We start from the raw sequence: 27,745 nt of genomic DNA on the forward strand, positions 1-27,745 counted from the left end.
GGAATTGGATGCATTCAAAACCATGTTGCCTTTTACAGCAGGGGTGTCAAACTTGATTTCATTGCCGCATCAGGGTTGTGTTTGACCTCAGGGGGCTGCGGTGGGTGTGGACAGGATGGGTGTGGACAGTTTGACATCACTCGTGTAAGGGGCGCCTGTGATGGTTCAAGAGCTCTGCCAGAGGAAACGGAACTCGGGAGGTCTGCGTTTTCACTGGCAGAGGCCCTGCAGGCTGGCCCTTCACTGTTTCCAGGGAGGCCCCATGGGCCAGGTCTAAGCACCCCTGCAGGCCGCATCGGGCTCTACGCCTTGAGTTTGACACCCCTGTTTTACAGTGTATTTTCAGCTAATGAAAACAAACAAAAAATTTTTACTGCATATAAAGGCAATTTGTGCTGTTCACATTCTTTTGTTTCTTATCTCTCCCACAATATTTTACTACTTTTATATACCATTAGTAAAACTTAAATATTCACAAAACAATGTGAATCAAAAGCCAAATTCTCTCTACAGATCTTAGAGAGAAAATTGTGGGAAATACAATTTTGGGGAAAAGTTAAGATAGGTGGAAGCAATGGAAACATGGGTGAAGTCCTGCTATGGGTCAGTGTTAATTAGACACAATCTAGTTACTATTGTTTCTAGTTCACTGAAGCACAGCTGATCAGCAACAGTTTTCAAGAGACTACATGTCCATGGGTTACTATAATCCTTCTGCTGCTGTTTTAGTGAATGCCAGGAACAGCATCTGGCTGTGTATTTATACTTGTAGAAACACCATTTCACAGTGAGGAACTGCCCAAAACTGAAATGAAAGCTTACAATACTAGGTCCACAAAACAAAAACAAAACAACTGTTTCCTACGGAAGAGGTCAGCCTAATGAATTATTGATTTAATCAGTATGCCAATTAGGACAATAATCAAAAGCAAATTTGTAATTTATTAGGTATGTTCTAGTTTCATAGTTTTAGAATGTGGTCTAGAAGAGTACTGTTTTTATAAGTTGAGGAGTACAGAATACTTATGAATATATCTTTTGGATGAGAAACAATTCAAAAATTATTGGTTTAATTATCAATGAGACACTAGGTGCAATTATTTTTTTTAATTATTTTTTCTTCAGGTTAAGTAGATTCTGCCACTCTGCAGAATTTGTCTACTTCATTCTTAAATATTAGTGTGGTTTATAATCTGCAGTTAAACTAGTGTAATGAGTTTAATAATCACGATGATTACATCTGCTTTTAATAAACACTTTAAAAATGAAATACTTTCAATAATCGTAGCTGAATATAAATTAATCCCAATGAATCATTTCATCTAAGCAACAGTTATTCAATTTTCGTATTTCAATAGCTTTTAATTTTAACTTGACAAATGAAGTTAAATTATAATACAATTAATACCAGTAAATATATTTAACCTGACAAATGAAAATAAAATTCATATGACATCCTATAATACTGCTAGTTGAATACATTTCAATGTAAGTGAAATGCCATTTTAAACAGTCAAATTTTATTCTAATTGCTTTGTGCATTTCAAAATGTCTGTTTTAATAACAAAAATACATAAATACATGAAATATTAAGTTACTTTCTCACATTCGTCAAAAACCAGTGATACCAAGAATGCTCCCTTTAGAGATTAACTGAGATCTCAAATTTACAATAGACTTATCAACTGACCAGTAACATGTGTAGTTCAAGTTCTAGCCATCCCAGGAAGGGAAATAATTGGTTGAGAATAAGTATCATAAGTAATGGTACTCTGAGTTAAATTTTCTTCTCAATATTTCACAAATTTTAAATAACACTGTCAACAATATTGCCCTTTCAAATCTTCCAATGGCTGATTTGCATTTGAAATATTTAAGAAGTGTGTTGCCATCATTAGAAAGCTGATGTTCCTTGGTATTCTATAATCATCTGATGATTGGGGAGATGTTTCTTCTTCAGCAAATTAAGAGCTTTACTATCTCTTTAAATATGAGTTAAAGCTGGTCTCTAGAATTCTGAATTTAAACTTGATTTACTTATACTTTTACTTATAAACACACACACACAGACACACACACACACACACACACACCTACCTAGCGATAGATGGGTGGGTGGGTGAGTGGAGAGAGACAGAGAGACAGACTATATAGATCACTCTATATGTCAGCTGTGAAATTCTGCCATTCCCACCAACTTTTACAAATTCTCACTTAATTTTGCCATTTCCAGTCTGGTAAATTCATGCCTCCTGTATTTTTCCATTTGAATGCATCACCTCATCCAGATCATATAGGAAACATCTTTCATTTTTAAAACTATTTTGAGAATTGTCTCTAGTATTTGAGAACCGCTCCTTGTTGACTCTTCATAGAGGTCTCTATTTTGATATTTTTCCACTTCCGTTTTCCACTAAACAGAATCTTCCTCAGGAAATTCTTCTGCCTCTGTAGCTTGTTTAGTGAATATCATAAATAAATGAATCCAACAGCTTCAATCAATACGTAATAGCTACATGATGAAACTGGTAGCAATGTGGAGTTGAACTCTGCTCCTAATAACTCTGGTCCTACAAATGACCCCATCCCATTGGGTTCATAACCTCTGGTGATCACAGAAAAGGAAGTGCAAGATCTATTACACAGACAGAAGCCAGGAAAAGCACCAGGCCCAGACAAGATAACTCCTTCTTCTTAAAAGTCTGTGCTGACCAATTGGCCCCCATCTTCACTTGAATCTTCAACAAATCACTAGAGATGTGCCATGTTCCTTCTTGCTTCAAACGCTCCACTGTCATCCGAGTGCCGAAGAAGCCCTCCATAAAGGAACTGAATGACTACAGACCAGTTGATCTAAAAGCAACCGGTTAGTAGTTATGAAAACCTTTGAAAGGCTAGCAATGTCCCACTTGAAAACCATCACGGATCTGCTGTTAGATCCCCTGCAATTTGCATACCGAGCAAATAGATCGACAGATGATGCTGTTAATATGGCTCTGCGCTACGTCCTACAACATCTTGAATCTCCAAAGACGTATGCAAGGGTCCTCTTTGTAGACTTTAGTTCATCACTCAATACCATCATACCATCAACTAAACTAAATCAGCTAGCAGTACCTGAACACACTTGTAAGTGGATCATACGCTTCCTAACAGACAGGAAGCAGCAGGTGAAGCTAGACAAAATCATATCAGATACCTGTACAGGAGCCCCCTATGGCTGTGTGCTCTCTCCACTTCTATTCACTCTATATACCAATGACTGCATCTCAAACGATCCAACTTTTAAATTACTGAAGTTTTCAGATGATACAACAGTGATTGATCTCATTCAAGACAATGATGAAACTGCATACAGACAGGAGGTTGAAAAACTAGCCTTGTGGTGCCACCAGAACAATCTGGAACTGAACACACTCCAAACCATAGAAATGGTGGTAGACTTTAGGAGAAACCCTATCATACTACCACCTCTTACAATACTAGACAACACAGTATTAATAGTATAGACCTTCAAATTTCTAGTTCTATCATATCTCCAGACCTAAAATAGACACCTAACATCAAAAACGTCATCAAAAAAGCACAACAAATAATGTTTTTTCTGCGCCAACTCAGGAAGCTCAAACTGCCCAAGGAGCTGCTGATATAGTTCTACACAGGAATTATGGAGTCTGTCATCTGCACCTCTATAACTGTCTGGTTTGGTTCTTCAATCCAACAAGACAGACACAGACTTCAGAGGATAATAAGAACTTCAGGAAAAACAATTACTGCCAACCTGCCTTCCATTGAGGACCTGTAGACTGCACGAGTCAAAAAGAGAGCCATGAAAATATTTACAGAACCCTCACATCCTGGACATAAATTGTTTCAACTCCTACCCTCAAAATGACGTTATAGAGCACTGCACACCAAGACATCTAGACACAACAACAGTTTTTTTTCCTGAATGCCATCACTCTGCTAAACAAATAATTCCCCCACCACTGTCAAACTATTCACTAAGGCTGCATTACTATTACTATCAGTCTTCTCATCATTCCTATCACCCCTCTCACTTATGACTGCAGGATTGTAACTTTGTTGCTTGTATTGTTATGATTTATATTGATATTGATTGTTTCCTGATTGCTTATTTGTACCCTATTACTATCACTAAGTGTTGTACCTTATGATTCTTGATGAATGTATCTTGTCTTTTTTATGTACACTGAGAGCATATGCAACAAAGACAAATTCCTTGTGTGTCCAATCACACTTGGCCAATAAAGAATTCTATTCTATTCTATTCTATTCTATTCTATTCTATTCTATTCTAACTGCATGGAAAAATACCTGCATTAAAAGCAAAGTCTACTTATAGTAAAATCAAGGTTCAAGTTTTTGTCCCTCTTTTTTGTTCCTATCTCATCAATGAGCTGACAGTCACCCTCTTTTAGGCAGAAGGCATTAGTTCCATCTATTTCATGTTCTGGTAACGTCTCACAGGCTGTTTGCTGATAAACCATGTAAGAACTTTTGCATTCAGACTTGATTTGGTCCTGGTCTGTTGGTTGTTTTTTCTTGCAACTCACAGCACTTTTATTAATTATTTTCACAACTACAAATTCAAAGATATCTTTTTTTTCCCTTCTCTCTCTTTCTCAGTGTTCAGCTTTCATAGACTTATATTGCCACTGGAAAGCCTACAGCTGTACGATTCTGATCTCTGTTGTCATTGAAATGTCCTTATCTTTCATGATCTTCTTTAAGTTTGTTACTGACTTCATCTCTAGGATTAATCTCTGTTTATTTCTCCAGCCACACTGTCCATCTTTATTTAAACTCTCTATATCTCTTCATCATCTTCACTTTGCCATCAATACTAAATTCATTAAACTTGTCAGTTGTCAGAGTGGCACTAAAATTATGTTCCAAAATTCTAATACAAAACACTGGACACAAATGCCATATCCTGTACATAGCTATGGAATCATATTACTTAATGTAAAAAAAAAAGATATTACAATTTATACATGTTTTGAAAAGTAACAAGCATCAATAGTTGAAATGAAGAATTCTAAAGCAGTTTTTTTTAAAGCAGTAAGTAGATTGGAATGAGAATAATGGATGGGATGCACATATTAATCTAACCACATGGAATCATGTCTATCCAAATTCATTTTAAGACATTAAGACACATGCTTCTTTCCAAGTTCCATATCCCAAAAGCTTTCTTTTCCATACTTTGCTGTACCAAATACTGTGCTTTTGTCCTATCTATGGACAACATAACAAGGACATTTTAAAAATGAACTGTTATATATGAACCTGAGGAATATGGACAAAATACACACACACACACACACACACACACACACACACAAAATCACATCCAGGAACTGATTTGTAATTTTGAACAAATCAACAAATTAGTAACACAGGATTGTGTTTGCAACTATAAACTATTATTCTCACATTCCCTGGTTTGAACTCAGCAAAAAGAATTCAGGTACTCAAACATGCAGTGTCCAGGCATCATGTGATCACTTTTGTAACTTTCTGACAAGCAAAGTGAATGGGGAAGCCTGATTCACTTAACAACTATGTTACTAACTTAATTGCAATGATTCACTTAACTGTAGCAAGAAAAGCATAAAATGATACACAATCCACTTAACAAATGTCTCAATTCATAACACAATTTTTTGGGCTCAATTGTAGTCGTATTTCAACACTACCTGTATAGTGGGCCATCCTACTGCTCCAGTCTGGGTGGCTTCTACATTGTATATTAGGACAGAAGCATTGAAGATACACAGAGTGTAGGTACGGAAAACTCTCTCATGGGAACTGGATGTGTAATCTGATGTTGAGTCAGATTTCATGAAATAGTTTTCCAGAGTTCAGCTGCTCCCTCTTCATATCTTCCCAGAATGCCTGTCAGTATTTTAATAGTCCGTGACCAACAGTGACTGTTGGGCTGTTCACTGAATGCCAAAAAGTATGATACGTAGACTGTCACTTGATAAACAAGAAACTGCAGGAGAAAGTTGTAGAATAGAAATAGACAAAACTACCATGACTTTTTTTTAAAAAGTGTGCAGTTATCAATGAAAATGTTCGCGTGCACAAGCTGTTAATTTTGACTCAGAAGATTTTATGCCCACCACTGATCAGACCTAGTTTTATTATGTATTTATATACTTCGCCATCATGAAAAAAATATGTCCTCAATGATTGATGCACTAAGACAATTAAGCAAATCATGTTAGTTTTTGTCAGGTTTTTTTCCCCCTACATGCTTAGTAATTAGGATGCTATTTGAAAATTAGAGCCCTGATGATGAGATAATTTCAGGAAGAAGAATCGTAAATCCAAAGTTTTATGCTTTAAAAGAAAAAAATCCGGTAAGTTACTTTTCCTGAACACTACATAAATTTGATCTTCATTGATGCTTTCCTGAGAAGATTAAATTTTGCTCCCTAGTGACTTCCTCCCACCAGAAAAGGAGAAAGAACGTTGGTCTTACCTGAACGTTTTTTTCTGGAGTAGTGGAGGGAGGGGTCACAGCAGGGTTAACACAGCCTGATTGGTCCATTTGACTGAGAGAAAACTTCTTAACCTTCGCCTTCTCCCGTTGGTTCCCAGTTTCCGCGATGTCACGGCCAGCATCTGCAAGCAAACACAAAACAAGGACAAGCCCCCCCGGGGCCTCCCGATTCTACACCTCCCGGACCCTGTCTAACTAACTAGGGCGGGAAATGTGACCCCTCCCTCCACTACTCCAGAAAAAAACGTTCAGGTAAGACCAACGTTCTTTTTCCAGTAGAGTGGAGGGAGGGGTCACAGCAGGGACATACCCACGCTACGTCCCCGGGCGGGCAGACTGGGTCCCAGGTGAGGAATCGGCCACCACCCTCTGAAGAACCCTCCGGCCAAAAGATGCCTCAGCCGAGGCATAAGTAGTCTCAGGGAGGTGTTCTAGATCCTCCTCATCACCTTCAGTATCATAATCTGGAGCCACGTAGGCCCTGCTGGATTTCCTACCCCTAATGGGACCTGCAGAGGTGCCTTCCAATGGGTCCCCCCTATCTGCCTCTCTAGTCCCCAGGGAAACAGAAGGAGAGCGAGGGCCCCCCCGCTGCTGACTCCTATCCGATCTATCTGAGGAAGCAGAGGGAGAAGAGGAAGGGCTGAACCCCCTGGCCACAGGTGGGGAAGGGCAGGAAGCCACGGGGCGTGGAGATCTGGATCTAGGCCCAGGATCCCGGGCCTGTCTTTTCTCCGCTCTTTCGATGACCTTCTCTATAGCCCTGGATCGCCTGAGCTCATCCCTTTGCAGAGCTCTGGAAGGTCTTTCCTCTGCTGAAGGCCTAGAAGCCCGAGGCCTAACAGGGGGAGTGGGCTCAGCCTTATCATCGCCTGCCTGAGATGGTAAGGCCTGCTGAGCCTCTGTTCTATCCGCCATCGCCCCACTCACGTGCACCAAATAAATTTGAGACAGGAACAGCCCTTCAGCTGGTGGGAATCGCCTGCTCTGGGCCTCCGGTAGACTACAAACAGCACGGCCACGTTGTATTCAGCCTCTCCGTGCTGCAATGCCCAGACACGTGATTCAAAATGGCTGCCGGCTTCTTTGGGCGGTCCCTGGCCAAAGCGCGCCTAAAAATGGCCGCCGACCTCGCCCTTCGCTTCCTCTGGCTGCGGGCGGCCGTTTGCATGCTCGCCGCCCCCAGCAGCACCAAAGCAAGACACTGGAGCTCCTACTCACTGGGAGACCTCCAAATCCCAGAAAAAACGGCCCCGCGCCGTCGCCGCGGGCTGTAACCGGCCCCGGACTGTGCGAAATTCAAAATGAAGCCGATTTGTCGCTTTCGCGCTGAAAAGCCCCGGCGCGCTGCGACTTTCACTAACAGGCATGTGTGCATCGCCGTAGGGTCGCCCGGCACGCCCGAGACACCAGGCATCAGACCGGAGCGACCTTCTAAGCGGGGGGAGGAAGCCAGCGCCCCCCCCCTGCAGAATCTCTCAGCCTTCTAAGGGCAGCCAACAACAGCCCTGCAAGGCAGACCCACTACAAAAAATACATTTTCTAAAGGTAACCAAATTAAAAATTCTAAATTTAATCAAGATCAATTACATACACTGACTAACTAGAAAACCTACTAGGAACCCAACCTGAGTCTTGGACCTTGACTGAGAGGAAACTGGGAACCAACGGGAGAAGGCGAAGGTTAAGAAGTTTTCTCTCAGTCAAATGGACCAATCAGGCTGTGTTAACCCTGCTGTGACCCCTCCCTCCACTCTACTGGAAAATAGCAAGCTACAATTTGCATTGCAAAAGTAAAAACAAACATTTTGGCAGTACTAAAGAAAAAAAAAGGTTAGAAGTTCGAATCACTACAGTAATTAAACTGCACTGCCCAGCTAAATCTTTTTTGCATGGGAAACAGTAGGCACAAGTTCCATATTAATTTTTGGGGCAGGGTATGAAAAAACCTGGGCAACATTGTACATACATATTACTTTTAGAAACCGTTCACATACCTCCACAAATTCCAGTGGCTTTGTCAAATCAAATGAATTACTCAGAAGATAAAATGATGTGGAAAGGATTCGTGGAAGCACTCAAGAACTGCTTCCCTGGTATGTTTGGGAACAGTTCATTTTTTTTTAAAGAATTGGTTTAAACCATTAGTACATTATTTTACTATCTAACATTTTACAAAGCTTCATTATGACTACAAAGACAATTTAAAGAATATGTCGATATGGCACTTGGGTAGTGTTAGATTAGATGTCTGTTCAATTAATAAGCAAACATTCCATGTGTCAGGGACCAGTAATGATTACCCTGAAAGACTGTAGCAGATTTCTATCAGACTATTCACAGACTGGTTGTGAATCATTACGGGCTGTGAATGAATGTAATTCAGAGCTGTTTCAATTAAAAAAGGGTTTTTTGGGTACTAAGCATGTGATTTTTACCATCTCAGGAAGCCTAGGTCAGAACATTTAAAGAATAATAAGGAGCAAGGAAGAATTAACAATAAAAGATAGAAAAATGAATATGGCTTTGATGGAACCTTATTGGAAGTGAATGGAAAGGGCTAAATAAGAAGTATCTAGCATAGTAAATGGAATTAAACATTGGTGAAAAAAGAATGAAATAATTTAAGATGAACTGAAATAAGGAAACTCTGGGCCTGTGATGGCGAATCTATAACACGCGTGCAAAGATGGCACGCAGCGCCCTCTCTGTGGGCATACGAGCCATCACCCTAGTTCAGCTCAACCATGCCTACTGGTGGTCAGGTTTCTGCTGTGCATGTGCGAGGAGCATGCAGGGGGCCTGTGCATGAATGCATGGGGGAGGGGCACATGCAGGTGGTGCATGCACATGTGGGGAGGTGGGGAAAATTCAGGGGGCATGGTGCATGCACGGGGGAATGGGGTGCATGCACAGGGGCCACGTGGGCATCACATTTTTGGGCACTCGATCTGGAAAAGGTTAGCCATCACTGCTTTAGGGAGAGAATTTCAGAGAGTTAAGGAACAATTCTGAGATGTCCAAAATGCTACAAATGCTAGTACTTGAGGAAAAAATGGTAAAAAGAAAATGAAAATGTTGATTATACATTTAGATAGTACAACTGGAAGAATGCTAAAATATATGTATGATTTATGGGGTGGCTGTGCAATTTGTTTAATTTTTGTATAAAAGTTTGATATTTTAAAAATTGCCATTACTCTCCCCTTATAATGATTCATCAGAGTAAGCCAGATATTCAGACTGTATTTAGCCACCTTTCAAGTCCCTTTTAAGGATCTGGGATAGGTCATGCTCATGTTTTATGGTCTTAGAGGTATTGCTGCAGGATGTAAAACTGATTTTATTATTACTAGTTTGTTTAGTGGAACGGGAAAGGTATCTCACAGAATTTGGATGGAAATAAGAAAACGAAGTAAAAGGGGAAAATATAATCTGATTTTGTGCTGGGCATGTACATATCAGATTTCTATTCTTCAGTAAGTTACTGAAAAAATTGTCAATAGGAGAAAGAGTTTATTGTTTGCTTTGTGATATAGAAAAGTGAATAAAGTGAATAGCTTAAATTCACTTAACTCCCTCCCCCCACCCCGCCTCCACATACACACTTTCTGTGGAAAAAACAAGACCTCTAAACAGATTTTATTGATTTTAAAAACAATAAAACCTGTTTAGGAGTCTTGCTTTTTCACAGGTAATATTTCAACAAAACAAGATAATGAGCATGAGGTACCACACAAAATTACTACTGCCTGGCTGATAACTGAACACTCAACTATGTGTCAAAGAGTTGTAACTGGTTCCTCATTATGGAATTATTTCTGATATTTTCTTTGCTAAGTTTTAGAAGCCACTTACAAAAACAGATACAGTCTGTTAATGTTCCATTTACTCTTTTGCTTCTAAGATTTTTTGATAGCTGTTGATTATATGAGCACCTGAGATAGTTCTAACTTTTGCGTCTTTCATTTAAATATCTTAAAATATTTTTTTAAAAAATCCAACTCTTTCAAATAAGTTTTTAAAATTCAATTTTAAGGAATTTAAATTCATATTGGCCCAATTAAAAAATACTTAAGAATTAGGAGAAGGAATGATATCATCTTATATTTACCAAGTTACTATATGAATAGATGGAGAAATAAATAAATGTGGTTCTCACTGATGGAAAGTCTTCTATATTAAACTGACAATTGGCTGTTTTGGAGAAATATAATTTTGAATTGAATTCTTATTGTAACTCCTAAACAATGCTATTTTCTTTCAACTTCTGAGTTTACTTCATCCCACTCCCTCATCTGCATTCAGGTTTGATCTTCCTCTTCTGTTTTCTTCCAATACAGGTGCCCCTTTCACTTTCCCCATTTCTGTCTTTCCTCCTCCCATCCATATCTTTTGTGCTGTTTCTATTGGAAGAAAGGACAGGTACTATGTATGCATGTTTATTTTTTTCTTGTACGTTACTGGCTTTTGTGTAAGAAAAATAATGTTTTTGAGGTTCTTGATATTGCCTAGAATGAGGAGGAATCAATGTCCATGGGTCAAATTATGCCTATGCGGCCTCTTTCTGTTCATAGATTATATGGATCTCCCTTGTTCTCTGAGGACTTCGGGAAGATGAAATGAGGAGAAGATGACTAGACTACAGCAATGCTGGAGAAAAATATGGAGTCAATCCATCTGAACATGGGTAAGAGACTTCCTTTAGCAAAATGTAATTATTTTTCCACTTGTCCACCAATAGCTGTCCAGTGGTCTTGTTTACAGTAATTCACTCCTAGAGAAGGAGGGATGGGAGGAGCATCTACACCGCCCCGAGTCCCTTTACGCCGCCCCGAGTCCCTTTTGGGAGAGGGGGCAGTATAAAAGTCCAAAATAAAGTAAAAGTAAAGTAAAGTACCAGATGGTAGGAAAACTATTCTAGGCACTTGTTCGATAAAACAATCAGATTCTGAGTGAAGACTAGCTGTGCAGCAGGGGTGAGTTCCAGCAGGCACTACTGCTGGTTCGTTCGTGGGCGTGCTGCACACACGTGCACTTCGTGCAAACTTTATGTGCACTGTGCGGGCATGCACAACACAATAAAATTGTTCTGTGCATGCACAGAAGTGAAAAACAAGATGGCACCACCTACGGTGCTGCCCGGAGAACCAGTTCAGAGGTGTGGCAGGCCTGGGTTGCTTCCAGTTCCAGCGACCCAGGCCACCAAACCACTACCTGTTTGGCCGAACCGGTCTGAACTGGTAGGAATCCACCACTGCTGTGTAGATCCCTTGGTGATGACTGGGGCATGTCTGGTGTAGTTATTTGGGATAAGTATGAACTTGTTATCTGAAGGAAGTAGACAGGATCCTCAATATTGCTTGTGTATTAAATTAATTCATTTTGTGGCATCAGAATCTCTTTTCCTCCTCATTTATAACTTACAACTACATACACAGTAAGTAATGGCAAATGCTTCCTTGATGGAGAAAATGGCAATTAGAGTGTCCTCTCTTCAAAAATCCTTCACTGGGTCCAATAATAATAGACAATTTTGTCTTGTCTCCAACTTTACTTCTCGGGGAAGATTATTGAGAAGGTATTAAGCTTGCAACTACAGAGGAACCTAGATGAAAATGAATATTGGGATAGAGCACTGAGATAGCACTATCATCTTTTCTGATGACTTCTGGTGGGACCAGGATGTAGGTAGTATATTTATCCTAGCCATTAATCTGTTTGTGACTTTTTATATCATGTTCATGGTAATTTTTTGAATCAGTGTGAGATCTAAGAGTGGGGTGCATGTGATGTTATGTTGGTTCTTTTCTTTCATTTATGACAATTTCAGGCAATGATGGTAGGAAAGGAGAAATATAGTCCAGGGTCTCTGTATTGTATGGTTCTCCAGGGAACTATTTTTTCTCTGATATTAATTAACATCTTTATGAAATCAATGGCATCAAACATTGATTATGGGGTCAAGGCTGATGACACCAAACATCTCCACTCCATAGCAGTAGTTTCTTTCTCAGCGGCTGGAGGCTGTGGAATATATGGATAAGGTGACATAGTGGATAACTCCATGCTGTGGAGTAGCTAACCTGAAGTGACCAAGTATCTGTGGAGTTCTGAATAGGGAAACATACTCTTTGACTCAATCCTCATAAGATCAAATGGCTGTTTGGTTTTAGGGACTCTGGTTCTGGAGACTCTCCATTTTTGGTTCTGCATAGGATCACACTTCCCTAAACAGCACTGTGATATGGGCTCCTCTTGGTGCCTCAACTCTTGCTGGAAGACCAGATATTATGGACAGGAAGGGTTTTGCACAAATCCATCTTGTGTTCTATCTGCAACCATTCCTGGATGAGACACCATAAAAATGTTCACTCATGCCCTAGTTACCTGCTATACTACAATATGCTCTACTGAGGTCTGCCTTTCAAAACCACCAGGAAATCATAGAGGTCTGTAATGCCTTGATGTGAGTAGTTCTAGAAGATACAATAGAACTGGAACGACTGCACAGTAGGACTAACCAGACTACTTTTCTTGGACGTCTACAAGAAAAGGCTAATGTGTTTGGGACTCTTTAATTTAGAAACAAAGTAACTGAGGAAAGACATGACTGGCATATATAATGTCAAGCAAAATAACAGAGATTGGAATCTTCCAAAGAAAAATGTTATAATAAAACAGAAAGGAAACAAATACTCCTTTACACAGGTCATTTATTTAAATGAATTAACTAGGGAAATTAAGTATTTCAAAAGATGTTGCTACCCAATGACCTGAATGGTTTAAAAACAGAATTAGATAAATTCATGATAGATCTGCCAGTCTTGAAGACGTAATATTATCTCCAAGCAGAGGCAAGCTTGTTCCTGGATATTAGGTGTATAAAAGGAGATTTTTCTAATTCCTGTTTGTATTCACATCAAACATATCTACTTGGCCACTGTGAGAACTAAAAATCTGGACTAAGATGTTATTTGGCCTGATCTAGCTGTTTTCTGTTCCTATGAATACCAAAGAAAACATATAACATGTAAAGCTCAAGACCCACCTATTCCAAGTAGCTGGCCTGGCTCAACTTTGATCTAACTATATCGCTCCTGACGGGTTTTTATTTGGGTATTTTAATTGTATTCAATGATTTAGGGGTTTCTAAACATTGTATTTTATTGTTTTTATTCATTAGCCGACCTCCTCCTTGTACATGTCTTGGTATATGTTTTTGTAATATGTATGTCTTGTCTATATATTTATTTCATATGTTTTATTGTACGCCGCCCCGAGTCCTTTGGGAGAGGGTGCGGCTAAGAAATAAATATTTATTATTATTATTATTATTATTATTATTATTATTATTATTATTATTATTATTATTATTATTATTCTTTTAAAAAATGAAAGCTGTTTCACTGAGAAATATTTCATGAAAAACTATCAACCCAGAACTATCTAATAGTCTGAAACTAGTCTAAAATTATTCTAAAAATAGGTTACCAAAATCAAAAATCCTGGCAGAACTCACAATAGGTAATAGCCGTTTGTTGTTGTTTTAATAAAGTGTAACAAAACTTTGAAAATAACTTGCAAAGAAAATAAAAATCCTAAAGTACTTTATTATAACATTTCCGGTATAAATCTGATGGTGGTTCTCAACACAATATATTCTCTATATTCAAAATCCTGATAAAAAGTAATGTAAAAATTCTACATAATTCAGTAAACAACGTTTAAACTTCCTTAAAAGAAGCAGGATAATTCACTCTCATTTTTACAAAGTTTTATCCAATGAGTTCATGACATTCTCATTTAAAATTTGAAAAGTAAAAAGTTTAAAAAATAGTCCTTTAAGAATAAAATTTACCTTTTTGGTCTCCACCTTTAAAATGTATAATTGCATAAATGTGCTTTATCAGAAATAATTATATACTAGTAGAAGTGTTAGAAATGTCTTTGGTTTCACCTTACGCATAAGCATTCCAGCTGGTCATTAACTATCTGGAACAGGCCCAACTTTTTTACTGTCATTGATCCATACACATGTACAATTTCAGAGTTTGCTCTTTTAGAAATTTAATTCACTTCCCCATTGTTATACCAGGGAAAGAGCTTCTAAAAAAAATCCAGTTATTTCAAACACTTTTTTGTTTATAAACAACACTATGTAGTTAAATGCAAAATTAAGTTTCAGTCTATCACATAGAGAGACCTGATGGCTCAGTGGTTAAGGTGCTGAGCTTGTTGATCAGAAAGTTTAGCAGTTCAAATCCCTAGTCCCCGCGTAACAGAGTGAGCTCCCGTTACTTGTCCCAGCTTCTGTCAACCAAGCAGTTCGAAAGCATATAAAACCACCTTTGGTGGGAATGTAACAGCGTTCCGTGTGCCCTCACCATCTAGTCATCCCAGCCACATGACCACAGAAACTTCTTCAGACAGCGCTGGCTCTTCAGCTTTGAAATGGAGATGAGCATTGCCCCCTAGAGTTGGGAACGACTAGCACATATGTGCAAGGGGAACCTTTACCTTTACTATCATATATGTTTCATTATTTGAAGGTATACTTTAAAACTGAGCTTCGAACTATGTTATCTCTGACTTCCAGGAAATTATTAGTAATAAGTAAAAATGACAATCTTGGCAGAGTGGCCAAAATTTAAGCCTCCACACATCCATTCATTATAAATAATTAAATGTATGAAGTCATAGCACATTATAGTTCCTAATTTTTAGAGATCAGGTCAACTATTACTTATCCTGAACACCAACTTTAATATGTATTGATCACCACCCTCAGTTTAGTTTTTTAAGTGATTCCTATGACATTTTATATTTGGAAATATAATATTCCAAAATCAAAGTTACTGGAAAAAATTACAACCAGGATGCTAGATTTCCATTAATAATTTATTCACAAAATACTATTTTACTATAGAGACTTGAAATGATTCGCAAGCTCCCTCCTAATATGATAAACATGCACTGTATCAAGAAAGATATAGGAAAATACTGCTTGATCAAGTGGCCCTAACCATAACATAAACAAGCCTACCTCCCAGTGTGTCAACAAACTCAGTCAAGCAGCTTCCCACCCCACCCAAATCTTAGCATTGTTCATTGAAAAAGCAAGAGTACAGCTTGGAGAAGATCATGTGTAAACAAAGCAGATCTGATGAATTTCTCATTAAAAAGGAGATCTCATCTTCTAATTAATTGGCAAGCTAATTGCCCAAAACTCTATAGTAATACTAGACTTAGAACCTAGGTGATGCATTACACAGAAGTCTTCACACTTCACAACCCAGCCTCAGATTTGTCAGTTCTGCTTGATTTGTTCAAATAGTGTATTCCACAACAGCTGTTAGAAATAATACATTGGAACAGCTGCTATGACAGACACAAAGGACCTGGAATTTTAATTGGCCTCAACATTGCATTTCTCATTTTCCAAAACTCAAAAAAAAATCAAAAATCCAAGGAATTGAAAAATGCCTAATAAAACTAGATGATGTTTGCTTTCTGGTAAGTAAGGTAAGGTTTTATTTTGGCCACACAATTTTGCTACACTTGACTCCTTGAAATGACTGATCACACACCTATTACAAATGACTGATCACACACTTGGGAATCCCCAAGTGAATAAGAGCAAAGGAAACTAAATAAGGAAGTATGTGGATAATCTTTTTAAATGCTGGCTAAGAGACAAGAGAATCCTACAGCGCCTCAAGATTGAGTCCAAAGAGCCTTATCAGAAGCCTTTTGAATATGCCAACAAACTCTTCCTTCACAGTAAATTGAATTAATCCCATATACTGTAAATTCTACAAAGATTAAAATACTTTTTTTTTTTACTAAAAACATCATTTGATCGCCTGTCTGGAAGAATGGCTAACTAACCAAGTTGTGGGAGGATGTTTGGTGTCTAGAATATATTTACTCCTTACAACAAATACTACATAGGATTCAACTCAAACTGAAAACCATTTGCAGGCTACAACTTAATTCACAAATTTATTGCATATGCAAAACGGGATATCATATATATATATATATATATATATATATATATATATATATATATATATATATATATATATATATATATATATATATATATATGAGAGAGAGAGAAGCTATATATAATTTTACAAGGTATTTAAACAGATTATTATGGATAGAATTTTTAAACATTTACAGTTCTACAACATAATTTATACTGTTTTGAACATGGTCTTTGATATTTATTCATAGCTTAGAGCTTAATAGTGCAATAAATTATTTTCAATTATTTACAAGTTCATAATAAACTGGAAAACTGCAACATTGGTGATATTTGAAAATGTTTGTTTACATGTAATTCATTTTTTTATCTTTTCTTCCAATTTTATAACTGGCTGTTTGTATATTTTCTTCTATGCTATGTAAAACTATAAATAAAATATAACAAAATTGTTCATTATGACCAGCCAAAGGTTTTGGGGTTTTCTTTTGGGTTTATTCAATAGGGGTACAAAAAGAGAGTAGAGAAAGCAGTCTTACTTTCAGCATCTGCACAAAGTAGGAAGCATAGGAGCACTACTATTGGCCTGGCTATGTGCATCATCTGACAGCTTGGCACCAGCATGCTTCGACAGCTTTGGTCACTGGCTTAGAAGCCACTGCGAGTATCTCCAACCTGAAATTCCAGATGAAGAACTTTCAAAGCCTGAGAGGAGCAAGAAATAAAACAAAAGAGAGAGAGAGAGAGAGAGAGAGAGAGAGAGAGAGAGAGAGAGAGAGAGAGAAAGAGACAGAGAGAGAGAGAAAGAAAGACAAACGTTCAGAATGCTTTGCTTTTCCCCCTCCAAATACACCCACAAAACATACATTAACAATAAAGGCAAAGTGAAGATCTGGAGATTGAGATTAGCCTTACAAAATAAATTAAAAACTGTACATTTTAACAGCATTTATAAAAAGGCCAAAACAAAAATAAGCATTTCCCAAGACATCCTATAAACTATACTGGGATAAATGATTCCCGTGTGCTACTAAATACTTTCTTTTCTTAGCAACATGAGACAGCGTTATTTCTAATGATATCCTAGTTTAGTATTTAACTGAATAAAACATATGGATCCTTTAAAGTAACATTTAGAAGGAATTAATTTCCAGAACAAAACTTTGATATATATATATCTTATTTGAAGAATGTATTTGGTATATATATATACCAAATACATTCTTCAAATAAGAATCAAAGGGCCAAATCTTCTGCTGCTAAAGTGCTATCCGCAACAGTAGGACATTAGCATTTGTGTATTAATTTAACAACTGTGTCTCTGATTGTAGCATATTATAATTCTTCTATATATTACATCAAACTCTCTGTTTTGTCTCTGGTTTAGGACTATATGTAAATTATGTAATTCTTAATTAAATTATAAATAAATATTCTGGATCAGTTTAATTTTATATCTCATATATGAACTAATGAATAATAGAGAGTGAACTTCTGCTACTAAGAAGAAATATTTTTTGCTCTGCTTTAACTATATTAGTAATAAACATGGAAATGTATTCCCCCTTGGAGAAAATTTAGCTATATCTCAAAACAGAATTCTTGCACTAATTGATCCACAATTATAGCTTCTAAAAGTAGTAAGAGACACTGTTTGGAAGCTGGGAAATGAGCACACTATAAAGAGAAAAACCATTATAATAACAAAAAAAATATTCACTGCATGCCAAAAAGCATAAAAGGAATAAGCAATAATAATGATAGTAGCAGCACACCTTTACATATTCATAAGCAGCATTTAAAAAAAACCTTATTTTATAGTACAGAACAATATTTTGAAAAATCGTTTTGAGGAAAGAGCGAGAGAATCAGATGTTTACAAATGCACTACCATAAAACCCTTTCAAATGATATTTCTGATTGATTGTTACTATCCAAAAGTGAATTTAAGAGGCATGAGCAATGTACTAAAAGTACCGACTTTCTGTTTTCTCTGCTACCCACTTTGTGCCAGCCTTTCAAGTAACAGCAAAGTCCATGAGACATCATTCCTGTCAGATTCAATTTGTCTCTGTACAAGCATAGAAGAACCAAATGCTGCAGCAATGACTCCACTGTTATCACATAAGATTGAAAAGTGTTTTTGCATGAATTCATCTGACGAAGTGATGACAAAAGATCAAACTATTTTCAGATTCTTATGGTATTTTGTATTTTTAAAAGAGTTCTTGTATCTTAATAGCAGCAGAGGAGTTTTCAAACTAGGCCTTTATAGAATCTACACAGGTATTAATGAGCAAATAAATGGCTCAGGAAAGTAATGAAGAAGAAAATTGTGAGCTGCATCAAATTCATTTCCAAATATGTTATTATTCTAAGGTAGCAAAGAAAGAAAAAAGCATTTTGCTCATCTAGTTGAAATGTGCGGGCAGGTTTTGATGGCAAAGGGACACAATATGAAATATGTTCTGCCTACCTATGAGACAGGTTTCAGTTTCTTGTTTTCAGCTGAATGTATTTAGCTTATACTTGGAACTTGTGGTAGGGAGGACAATGTACAATCTCACATTCTGAAATAAATTATTAAAACATTTCTCCAATTTTCCATGTATGTGACGGTGGCAGATTTCAATATGCTATGTTTTAGAGTGTGAAAGAGGGAAGAGGGGGTACATATCCTTTCCTGGTTAATTTCAGACATCTATCTATCTATCTATCTATCTATCTATCATCTATCTATCTATCTATCTATCTATCTATCTATCTATCTATCTATCTATCTATCTATCATCTATCACCTGTCTGAAATAATAAAGCATCACATGAAAATTAACATGGGAAATGCTTTTTGTTACATACATACATACATACATACATACATACATACATACGCACACAAGTGTGCATGCCTACACACACACATATGTTTTCAAAGTGCCCTTATCCCACCTTCTTCATTAGGTTGTCTATCTTTACCTCTGTCTGCTTCTTGTGTTTAATAGGAAAATTTTAACAAATTGCTTCAAAAGTAACTTCTGCTTCTCAGTATATTCTGAAAGGCTATAGATACAAAGCTTATGTTGCCAAATGTTATACACAGTAAAAGGCTAAAAATAAAGACCAGGAATTTTGCAGCTATATAAATACTGTATTATACTCAGTCACCATGCAGACATAAGCCATCAACAGTAACAAAGTCTTTGGTACTATACCCCTAGTGGCATTATTGTTCACATCACAAAACCTTGAATCCTTTGTGACGTGATGTCCTTTCTCTGAACGCTTTCAGAGTGCTATAAGTTTAACTAAGTAGAAAACATACTAATATGTTCCCTCAGTGACCCTTAGCCTCTTAGGGGGAAGGAAAAAAAACCCTCTTTCATTGTTTGTATATCTAAAGCAAGCTTTTAGTATTTTAGGCTGTGAAACTACATGTGTCTAGAATAGATAAATGGTTTTTAAAAATACTGTTAGTGAAGTCATGCGGATGACGGGGCTAGTAACAGGGATTAGCTGCTATAGGGGCAAATGCTGTCAAATTGTTTCATATAAACTCTGCTTCAGCCTTGGCCTACAATGTGCTTTAACCCCAGCCTAACCCTAGCTCATTAAAGAACAAATAATACTGCTAAACAGCGGCGAATAGGACGTAGGCATTTTTTTAGACTATACTTGCTCTTAAATTAAAATCTCTACCTTCAAAAATCTTCACCTTTCAGTGCAGAGGGCATATTTTATTTGCTGCTAATAAGAATAAGAAGTTATTTTTGACCAAAGCATTTTAGAATATTTGTTGACCTTTTCTAACCTCCTAGAATAATACAAAATTTGTGGGGATGGCAGAAGTAACACTCAGAATGTAGAATTTTATATTAAAAATATCATTCTTCATGTTAAAGTTTGATGGGCAATGCTTCTGTATTTCAAAGAAACCAGGAGTGAAGATGTTTTTACAAAAAAAAAAAAAACATTGCAAAAGATGTTTTGGAAGTTGCATGGAATGATGCCTTTTATTCAGCCAAATGATGCCCACTAAAGAATACATTCCCCCACAAATACATTCTAATTATTTTCAGAGATACGAGCATATATAAAATGTATTCTACATTTGTGAAAGGTGAAAATGGGATAAAGGGTAGGAACAGTGGCATTGCCTGAGCAATGCACTAAGTCCTAGTTTGCATTTTTATTTTATAGGGGAAAAAATAAGGGATGTTTATTTACAGAGTTTTTAAACATTCTTTTCAATTGTTGCCTTTTTGACAAATCTAGGTTACTGAAAACAGATCAAAGATTGGCTTTTGGTTTATCTATTTAAAAATAAATGTATACTATGAAAGTTTAACAATGTGTTCTCTTTTCTGAAAATCTTCAAAGGCAATCTATACAATTTCTATCAGAAACATACAGTAAAAGGAGGACTCAGTTTTCCAGTAAACAAGTTCTACTAATTTCTTGTGCACAGATCACCAAATTAATATATTAAATTTACTGCCATAGATAAAAACATGTTAAGAAAAAACCCTCAGAATTTACTGGCGTGCCAAATATGACTCCCTATTAGGATACGAATATTGGAATGTAAAGTGATAAGCTAGACTAGACATATCCTTTCGAAAAAACATGTATCTTTCATTGTGGGTAACAAAAATTATGTTTTCTGAAGTAATACATATTTAAATTAATGCCATCAAAACATAAAATAGATGAAAGCAAAGTAAAAGTATACAAATTAGCTATGTTAAACTGCCTCATGTATTTTTCACTGGTAAATTTCAAATCTAAATTTGTTAATAGTGACATCAATCTAACTTTTTTTTCATATAAACAACAGGAAATTTTAATTTTAGTTTCTTCTGTTTTGGTTTGGTTTGGTTTGGTTTATTTGGATTTATATGCCACCCTTCTCCAAAAGGACTCAGGGCGGCGTACAACATTAAAAAACACACATCCCAAAAGTTAAAAAAGATTAAATCCATATCCAAAAAAAAACAAACCGAATTTTAAAAAAAACAATACATTTAAAATAAGTTAAAATTAAAATTAACAGGCCAGGCCGGCTTGCTGGAACTGTTCCCCTGAGAACTTTTCCCCTGAGAACTGTTCCCCTGAGAACTTTTCCCCTGAGAACTGGTCAAGGGACTTTGAGAGAACATGTTATAAAACTCTATGGTGGTAAGATGTCCTAGAGTCCCAGACTGAACTGCAGGGCAGCTTGATTGCTGGAAATGTTTAATTATAACAAAGACATGTTAATCTCTATGTGTAAATAGTATTATTCTGGTTTAAATTTCAACTTCATTAAACAAAAGCAGATAGGGTAGAGGCATAATTCATAGGATCAAAACAAAATATATAAAAAAGGATCATGATATTTGCTTCTTGAAATGATATTTGAGTTCATCCTGCTGGCTGGCTTGGGACCTCAGAGTGTGTGCTATGATGGAGGTGGTTGATTGAGGTGGGTACTGAAAATTATCCAATACCGTCCGTCCTCTTGGTTTTAACTTTTTATTTAACTGTTGCTAATCTTAATTTTAATATGTATAATGTTTTTATACCTATGTTTTTATTCTATTGTGAGTCACTTCAGGCAGTGAGATAGGCATCGTATAAATGTAATAATAAATAAATAAACTATTAAAAACATGGCCATTCTCCCAATAGAGAAGGGTGACAATTGCATTCCAGTTGAATGGGTGATTTTAGTTTGCATGTTTCTCTTTGGGCTATTCAGGATCACTTTTTTAAATTTTCTTTTTCATTTTTTAATTGTAAGCACCCAAATAGGTTGGTTGGCCTATAAATCACATGAATAAATCAATCATGGAGCTTAAACTAAATTAGAGTAATTCTCACTTAACAACCACAATTGGAACCAGCAACTGCATCACTAAACAGCACGGTTGTTAAGCAAGACATCCCATGACCACAACAGATTTAAATGTTCTTTCTGCTGCAGTCATTAAGGGAATCATCAGAATCAATAAGAGAAGTATCACATGACCACAACCTGTGATGTTATTGCTAGCGTCATCATTGATTCTACTTTTAAAAAGCTGTCAATGAATGGTGATCATGTGACTGTCAGACACTGTGCCAGTCATAAATAGCCACTGGTTGTGAAATAACCAGATCTTCATCACATGGACTCTGCGAAAGGTGTAAATGCAAGGACCGTTACAAAGTTACTTCAGCACCATCATAACTTTCAAAGGTTGCTAAACAGGGCAGTTGTTAAGTGTGTAGCATGAATGTTGAAGATCTAAAAGAGTCAAACAGAAAGCTGACAGTTCTAAAGCTTCTACCTATCAGAGCAATAACATTACTCATGTTTTGGCACTACAGCTGAAGTAATTGTACAGTAACTACAATAACAGCAGAAAATAATGGTAGTGTAACTGAACTTTAAAAAAGTTCTGGTTGCTAGATACAAAAGCAAAATGCAAAGACATAAAGTATTAGATTTTCACACATTATTCACTATAGGCAAAACTGAAAGGATGATGGAATTTCTTAAATAATCTCATCAGAACATGAGGAATATTCAAGGAAGATGTAGAAGGAAAAATTCATTTGACCAAGTAAAAAAATACTAATAACAAAATAGTGTGAATGCATGACAGTAGTTTGGTTCAGGCCTTGTTGAAGCTGAAACGAAAGTAGGCCATGAGAATGTGACCTTTAACATACATAATGCTTGCATAGGTTGATGGTTAACTGTAAATATCTAACTGTGTATAGGATGTTTGCTGACCACAATATTTAACTAACAGTTTATCTAGCTTAGCATAGCGTTTGTATAGGTTGTTGGTTAACTGCAAATATCTAACTGTGTATACAATGCATTGTTAGGGATGTTTTTGAAAACCCCTTAACTGCTACATACCTATTAATTATTTTCTTGTGGAAAATTGCTGAATGTACTTCTTTGTATCTGTCCACTCCCCCGCCTTAAAAAAACTGCTTAATAAAAAGGGTCTGTACAGAACATGTCAGGAGGAATGTAGCCATACATCCTCCAAGCATTCTGTGCTTGCCTACCTCGAGCTAACTCTTTGTGTGGTGTCTTAATTTGCGGCATTCGTCCACGTGTGGACCCCCCAAATTCCCGGTGAGGACCGGGGCTCGTTCTCCCACCCAAGGGAGAACCCTGAAGACCCAGACAGGCGAATCCGGACTCAAGTATGTCGCGAACCTTGCAGCGACATCTGGGGGCTCGTCCAGTCCTGTATTAGCGACATCTGGGGGCTCGTCCAGTCCTGTATTGGCGTCTTCATGGGCACGATCGTTGTCTAGCGGTGTGCTCTCCTTCACTCCTGTGAACTTACCCGGCCGGACGCGCCACTGTGCACACGTAAGTCATGGGCTCCCCGAGCTCGAAGCTTTCTGCTCATCACCGAGAGGAGCTTTCCGCTCTCGTGAAGCGTACTAATTCTCTCCAAAAGATTAATAGCATCACTGTCTATCCGCTTTCTCGAAAATCTATCGCTTACTCTCTATCCTAATTCTCCTTCAGACGATTCTTCCGTTTCTTTTGTTCCTAATCCTTCTCCTTCGGACGAAACCCCGAAGGTTTCACCACCTCCTTATGAGGCCCCCAAAGTCTCAGTCGCTTCCTCCGCTCCCCTGCGGAGACTTCTGCTTCTTTTCCTACTGAAACTCCTACTGACTTTCCTGACGTAGATCCACGGGCTGGCTCCTTTTCTGCCTTTCTTGCCTTGTATGTATGTATGAAATGAAGGAAGTTCCTACTAAAGGTTTGCCTTCAACCTGAGTAAAAACCCTCTGCACATTTTTCTGACCAACCTACTCTATTAGTCCTAAAGTAAAAACCTGGCCTCCAGAAGGCAGTTTTGATTTAGATTTTGTCAACAAATTTGCTGATTTTCTGGCCACCATCAGATGAATCAAGGGCCCCACCCAGATGCAAATGATGTGTTAATGAAAGTCTCCATACATCTTGGATCTTTAAAAATATGCCAGCATGAGCTAACCTAGAACCCTGGCTGAATGCAAACAATGTGTGGACAAACATCTCTGTACATTGTTTTTATACGTCTTGATATTTAAAAATGCCAGCGCGTGCTGGGATATCAAGATAGAATTTGGATCTTTAAAAATTAGCCAACGTCCGTTGGCAGATCCAAATTAAGAAACGAACACCCCAGGGCAGAGACAGGCATTAACTATCTAGTGCTTAAGGAGATAGAACAGCCGGGTCACTTCAAGCAAAAGTAAGAAATTTAGCAGGTAACAAAAAGGTAAAGCCTGTCTGAATGGAAGACCTAGGTAATTGGACTTGATTAATTTGATGTAATATCTGTTAAGAAATTCTTAGGTGTGCATCTATACACTGCTCTCTGAGTTTTCACATGCTTGGAGAACAAGCCATGGTATTTGTGCATGTATGTGTGTGTGTGTGATGATTTCCAGACCTGGAGGGGAGTTGAGATCCTTTAATAATAGAAAATGGAGCTCATTGGCTTATGTACAGCTCCCTGAAATAATTGTAATAACTGCCTTGCATGAAGAAAGAATGAAATGGGATTTTTATATGTGAAATTAATGATTGTAGTGCAAATGTGAGTAGGTTGATGGTAAAAGTTGGTATGAATGTAGTTTGATTCCCTTTTATATAAAGAATGGTATGTGTGTGTATGCATGTGTGTTATCATTTCCAAATTGTTTGGCATGAGCAAGCATGGAGGTTTAATTGCAGTATGAATGTGAATATGTGTCCCCCATGCCCCAGGGAGTGATAAGTGAATGGCTCCAGAGGTCCACGTGATTGCCTGTGTGAATTTCCCCCTCCTCCCACCCACTCTTCTTTCTGGGTCATTCTTTGGAGGGAAGCAGGAGGAGCAGGGAGAATGAGTGTTTGCTCATTTTTACCATAAGTGTGTGTATGAAACGCCCCAGTGATACCTGTGAATGCCTCTAAGAGCAGTTGGTCAATGGAACGGCTTGCCTCCAGGGGTTGTGAATGGCCCAACACTGGAGGTCTTTGAGAGGATGTTGAATGGTTATTTGTTTGAGATGGTATAGGTTTCCTGCCTAGGCAGGGGGTTGGATTGCAGGACCTCTAGGGTCCCTTCCAACTCTGTTATTGTATTGTATTGTATGAATTGTAGATAGTTTTAATAAAGCATGACTGCATAAAATGTTATAGTCTTTTTTGTTCCAACCTTTTTTGTTTGAAAGGAGTTATTTTGCTAATTAATTTATGGCAGCTATTGGGGAATCTTTGTTTGGATTTGTCCGTTTTTGTCTGCTGCTATCTAAAGTTTTTTATTTGATTTATTTTTTCTTTTTTTTTGTGCCCTTGCCACAGTTCAAAAGATTAATGAGATTTTGAGCATTCCATTTGTGGTTTGCGTAACTTGTCAGCTAATTCTTATGATGTTTTTTTTTAAAGACAACAGACTCCGTTTTAAATTTTTTTGCCATTTTTTTAGGCAGTTAAATTAATAACCTTGGGTTTTTTGTAGAAATTGGACTGATTTTATTAACATTATTTTTTCTATTCCAAAATTTGATTTTTTTATTTTATTTTCAAAATAATTTTTTTTCAGTGTCTTTTAATTGACTATGTGGTCTGTATGGCTTTTCTGCTTGCCTATTGTTCTCAATTCTTTGCTTTCATAAGACTGTTTTTTTTTGGATAAGGACTCTTATGAAAGTTTCCTACCTTGCAATATTGTTGTTCTTGTAACACTAAAAATTGTTCTTTGCTATTTTATTTTTTCACATCTTTTTTTAATAAGCTTTTTAACTATATTTCTGACTTTTATTATGTGTGTCAATTTATTTTTAATTTTTTAGAAACTATGTTTTTTTTTTCTTTAGATTTATTTTTGATTATTTTTTTTCTCATCAAAATGCCTGGGGACTGGCACAATTTTGCCATATGCCACTCAACCAGGCCAAGCAAATTGTTTTATTTTGTTCCCAGTGTTTTGGGGCATCCCCCTCTGGGGACAAAGAAGTTAATTTTTATGATTTGGCCTCTAATCACTATGGCAAATGGATGTCACCTATGTTTTTTTTTCTTTTTTTTGGCTCCTTAGAACTAAATTCATTTATTTAGTTAGGGGGTTGGACTAGAAGACCTCCAAGGTTTTTTCCAACTCTACTATTGTATTATTATTGTATTATCTATTTTTAATTTTTGGCCACATTTTTTTTTTCCAGCCTTTATTGCCTTGGGCAAACTTTTTTTGAAAAAACTGACAATGGCCTGGCCTATTTTTCATTGGCCTTTTTGTAATTTTGTACTAATTGCACCAGTTTTAATTTTTGGGTTTTTCCTTATAATTCCACAGGTTAAGCCATTGTGGAACCTGTTAATTGGTCCTTTAGGGACTGTTTTTTCAAACATATAAAAAAGGAGGGATTTTGGGTACCTAGTAATTTGGTGTACCCCAATTTGGCTAATTTGGCATAGGTAACACAATAGATTTAAAAAGTTTGTTTGCCTCCCCCGCAAGGGGGACAAGGATATGCTGTGCTTGTTTTTACAGATTTTTATGGATTCTAGTACGTGATGTTTGTCTAGACAAGAATATTGTCGTACCAGTTCCCAAATCCAGTTCCAGAGATGACCAAGATGACTTTACAGACAGCACAATGGCCAATACAATCTTGCCAAAACAGCTGTCCAGTGATATGAAAAACCAAAAACCACCAAAGCAGTGCTGAAACAACGACACGACAACTTATGTGCTGCCATTTTTGCCAAGTTTTTAGTCATCATTAGTCATCATTTGTTTATGTTTACTTGTTTTGTCATCTCACCAAAAAACTCATTTGAACAGTGACTGCAATAAAAATCTATGGGTACAACTAACATTACACACAGTGACTTGAACTGTACATGAAACATTTGCTTTTTATATGCTTGGATCCTGTTTGAATTTTGCCTGCAGTAATTCAACACTTCATTGGTTCGAATTATAAGACTATCTTTCATTGAGGATTAATTGCTTATGATCCTCCCTCTGAAAAATGTAACATGTGTTAAAGTAGTTAACTGTATATTTTTAAGTAATAAGCCTTATTGTCTCTTATTTCTTCCTCCTATTTTGCTCTTAATAACAGTCATGCCTTTCCTAATGCTGATCCGGAGTGTTGGATGTGCCTTTCCTTTTTTTTCCAACCACCATTTTATGAGGCCATAGGTTCTGCCGTACCTTTTCAATCTATGGTTGCTCTCC

The 27,745-nt window shown here is 37.1% G+C and overlaps 1 protein-coding gene across 4 annotated transcripts in view; it reads right to left on the reverse strand.

Annotated features, from left to right (window-relative positions):
- The window catches only part of PTPRD (protein tyrosine phosphatase receptor type D), a 1,361,199-nt gene that overhangs the window by 277,591 nt on the left and 1,055,863 nt on the right, over nt 1-27,745 (reverse strand). For all 4 annotated transcript variants that reach the window (XM_081945773.1, XM_081945775.1, XM_081945774.1 and 1 more), the window contains exon 10: nt 17,069-17,234. In XM_081945773.1, coding sequence (XP_081801899.1) covers nt 17,069-17,153 — 85 coding nt within the window. In that variant the 5' untranslated portion in view covers nt 17,154-17,234. The remainder of the gene's footprint in view (nt 1-17,068; nt 17,235-27,745) is intronic.

Source organism: Natrix helvetica (genome assembly GCF_964273705.1).
Source record: "Natrix helvetica genome assembly, chromosome: 2".
NCBI classification, from domain to species: domain Eukaryota; kingdom Metazoa; phylum Chordata; class Lepidosauria; order Squamata; family Natricidae; genus Natrix; species Natrix helvetica.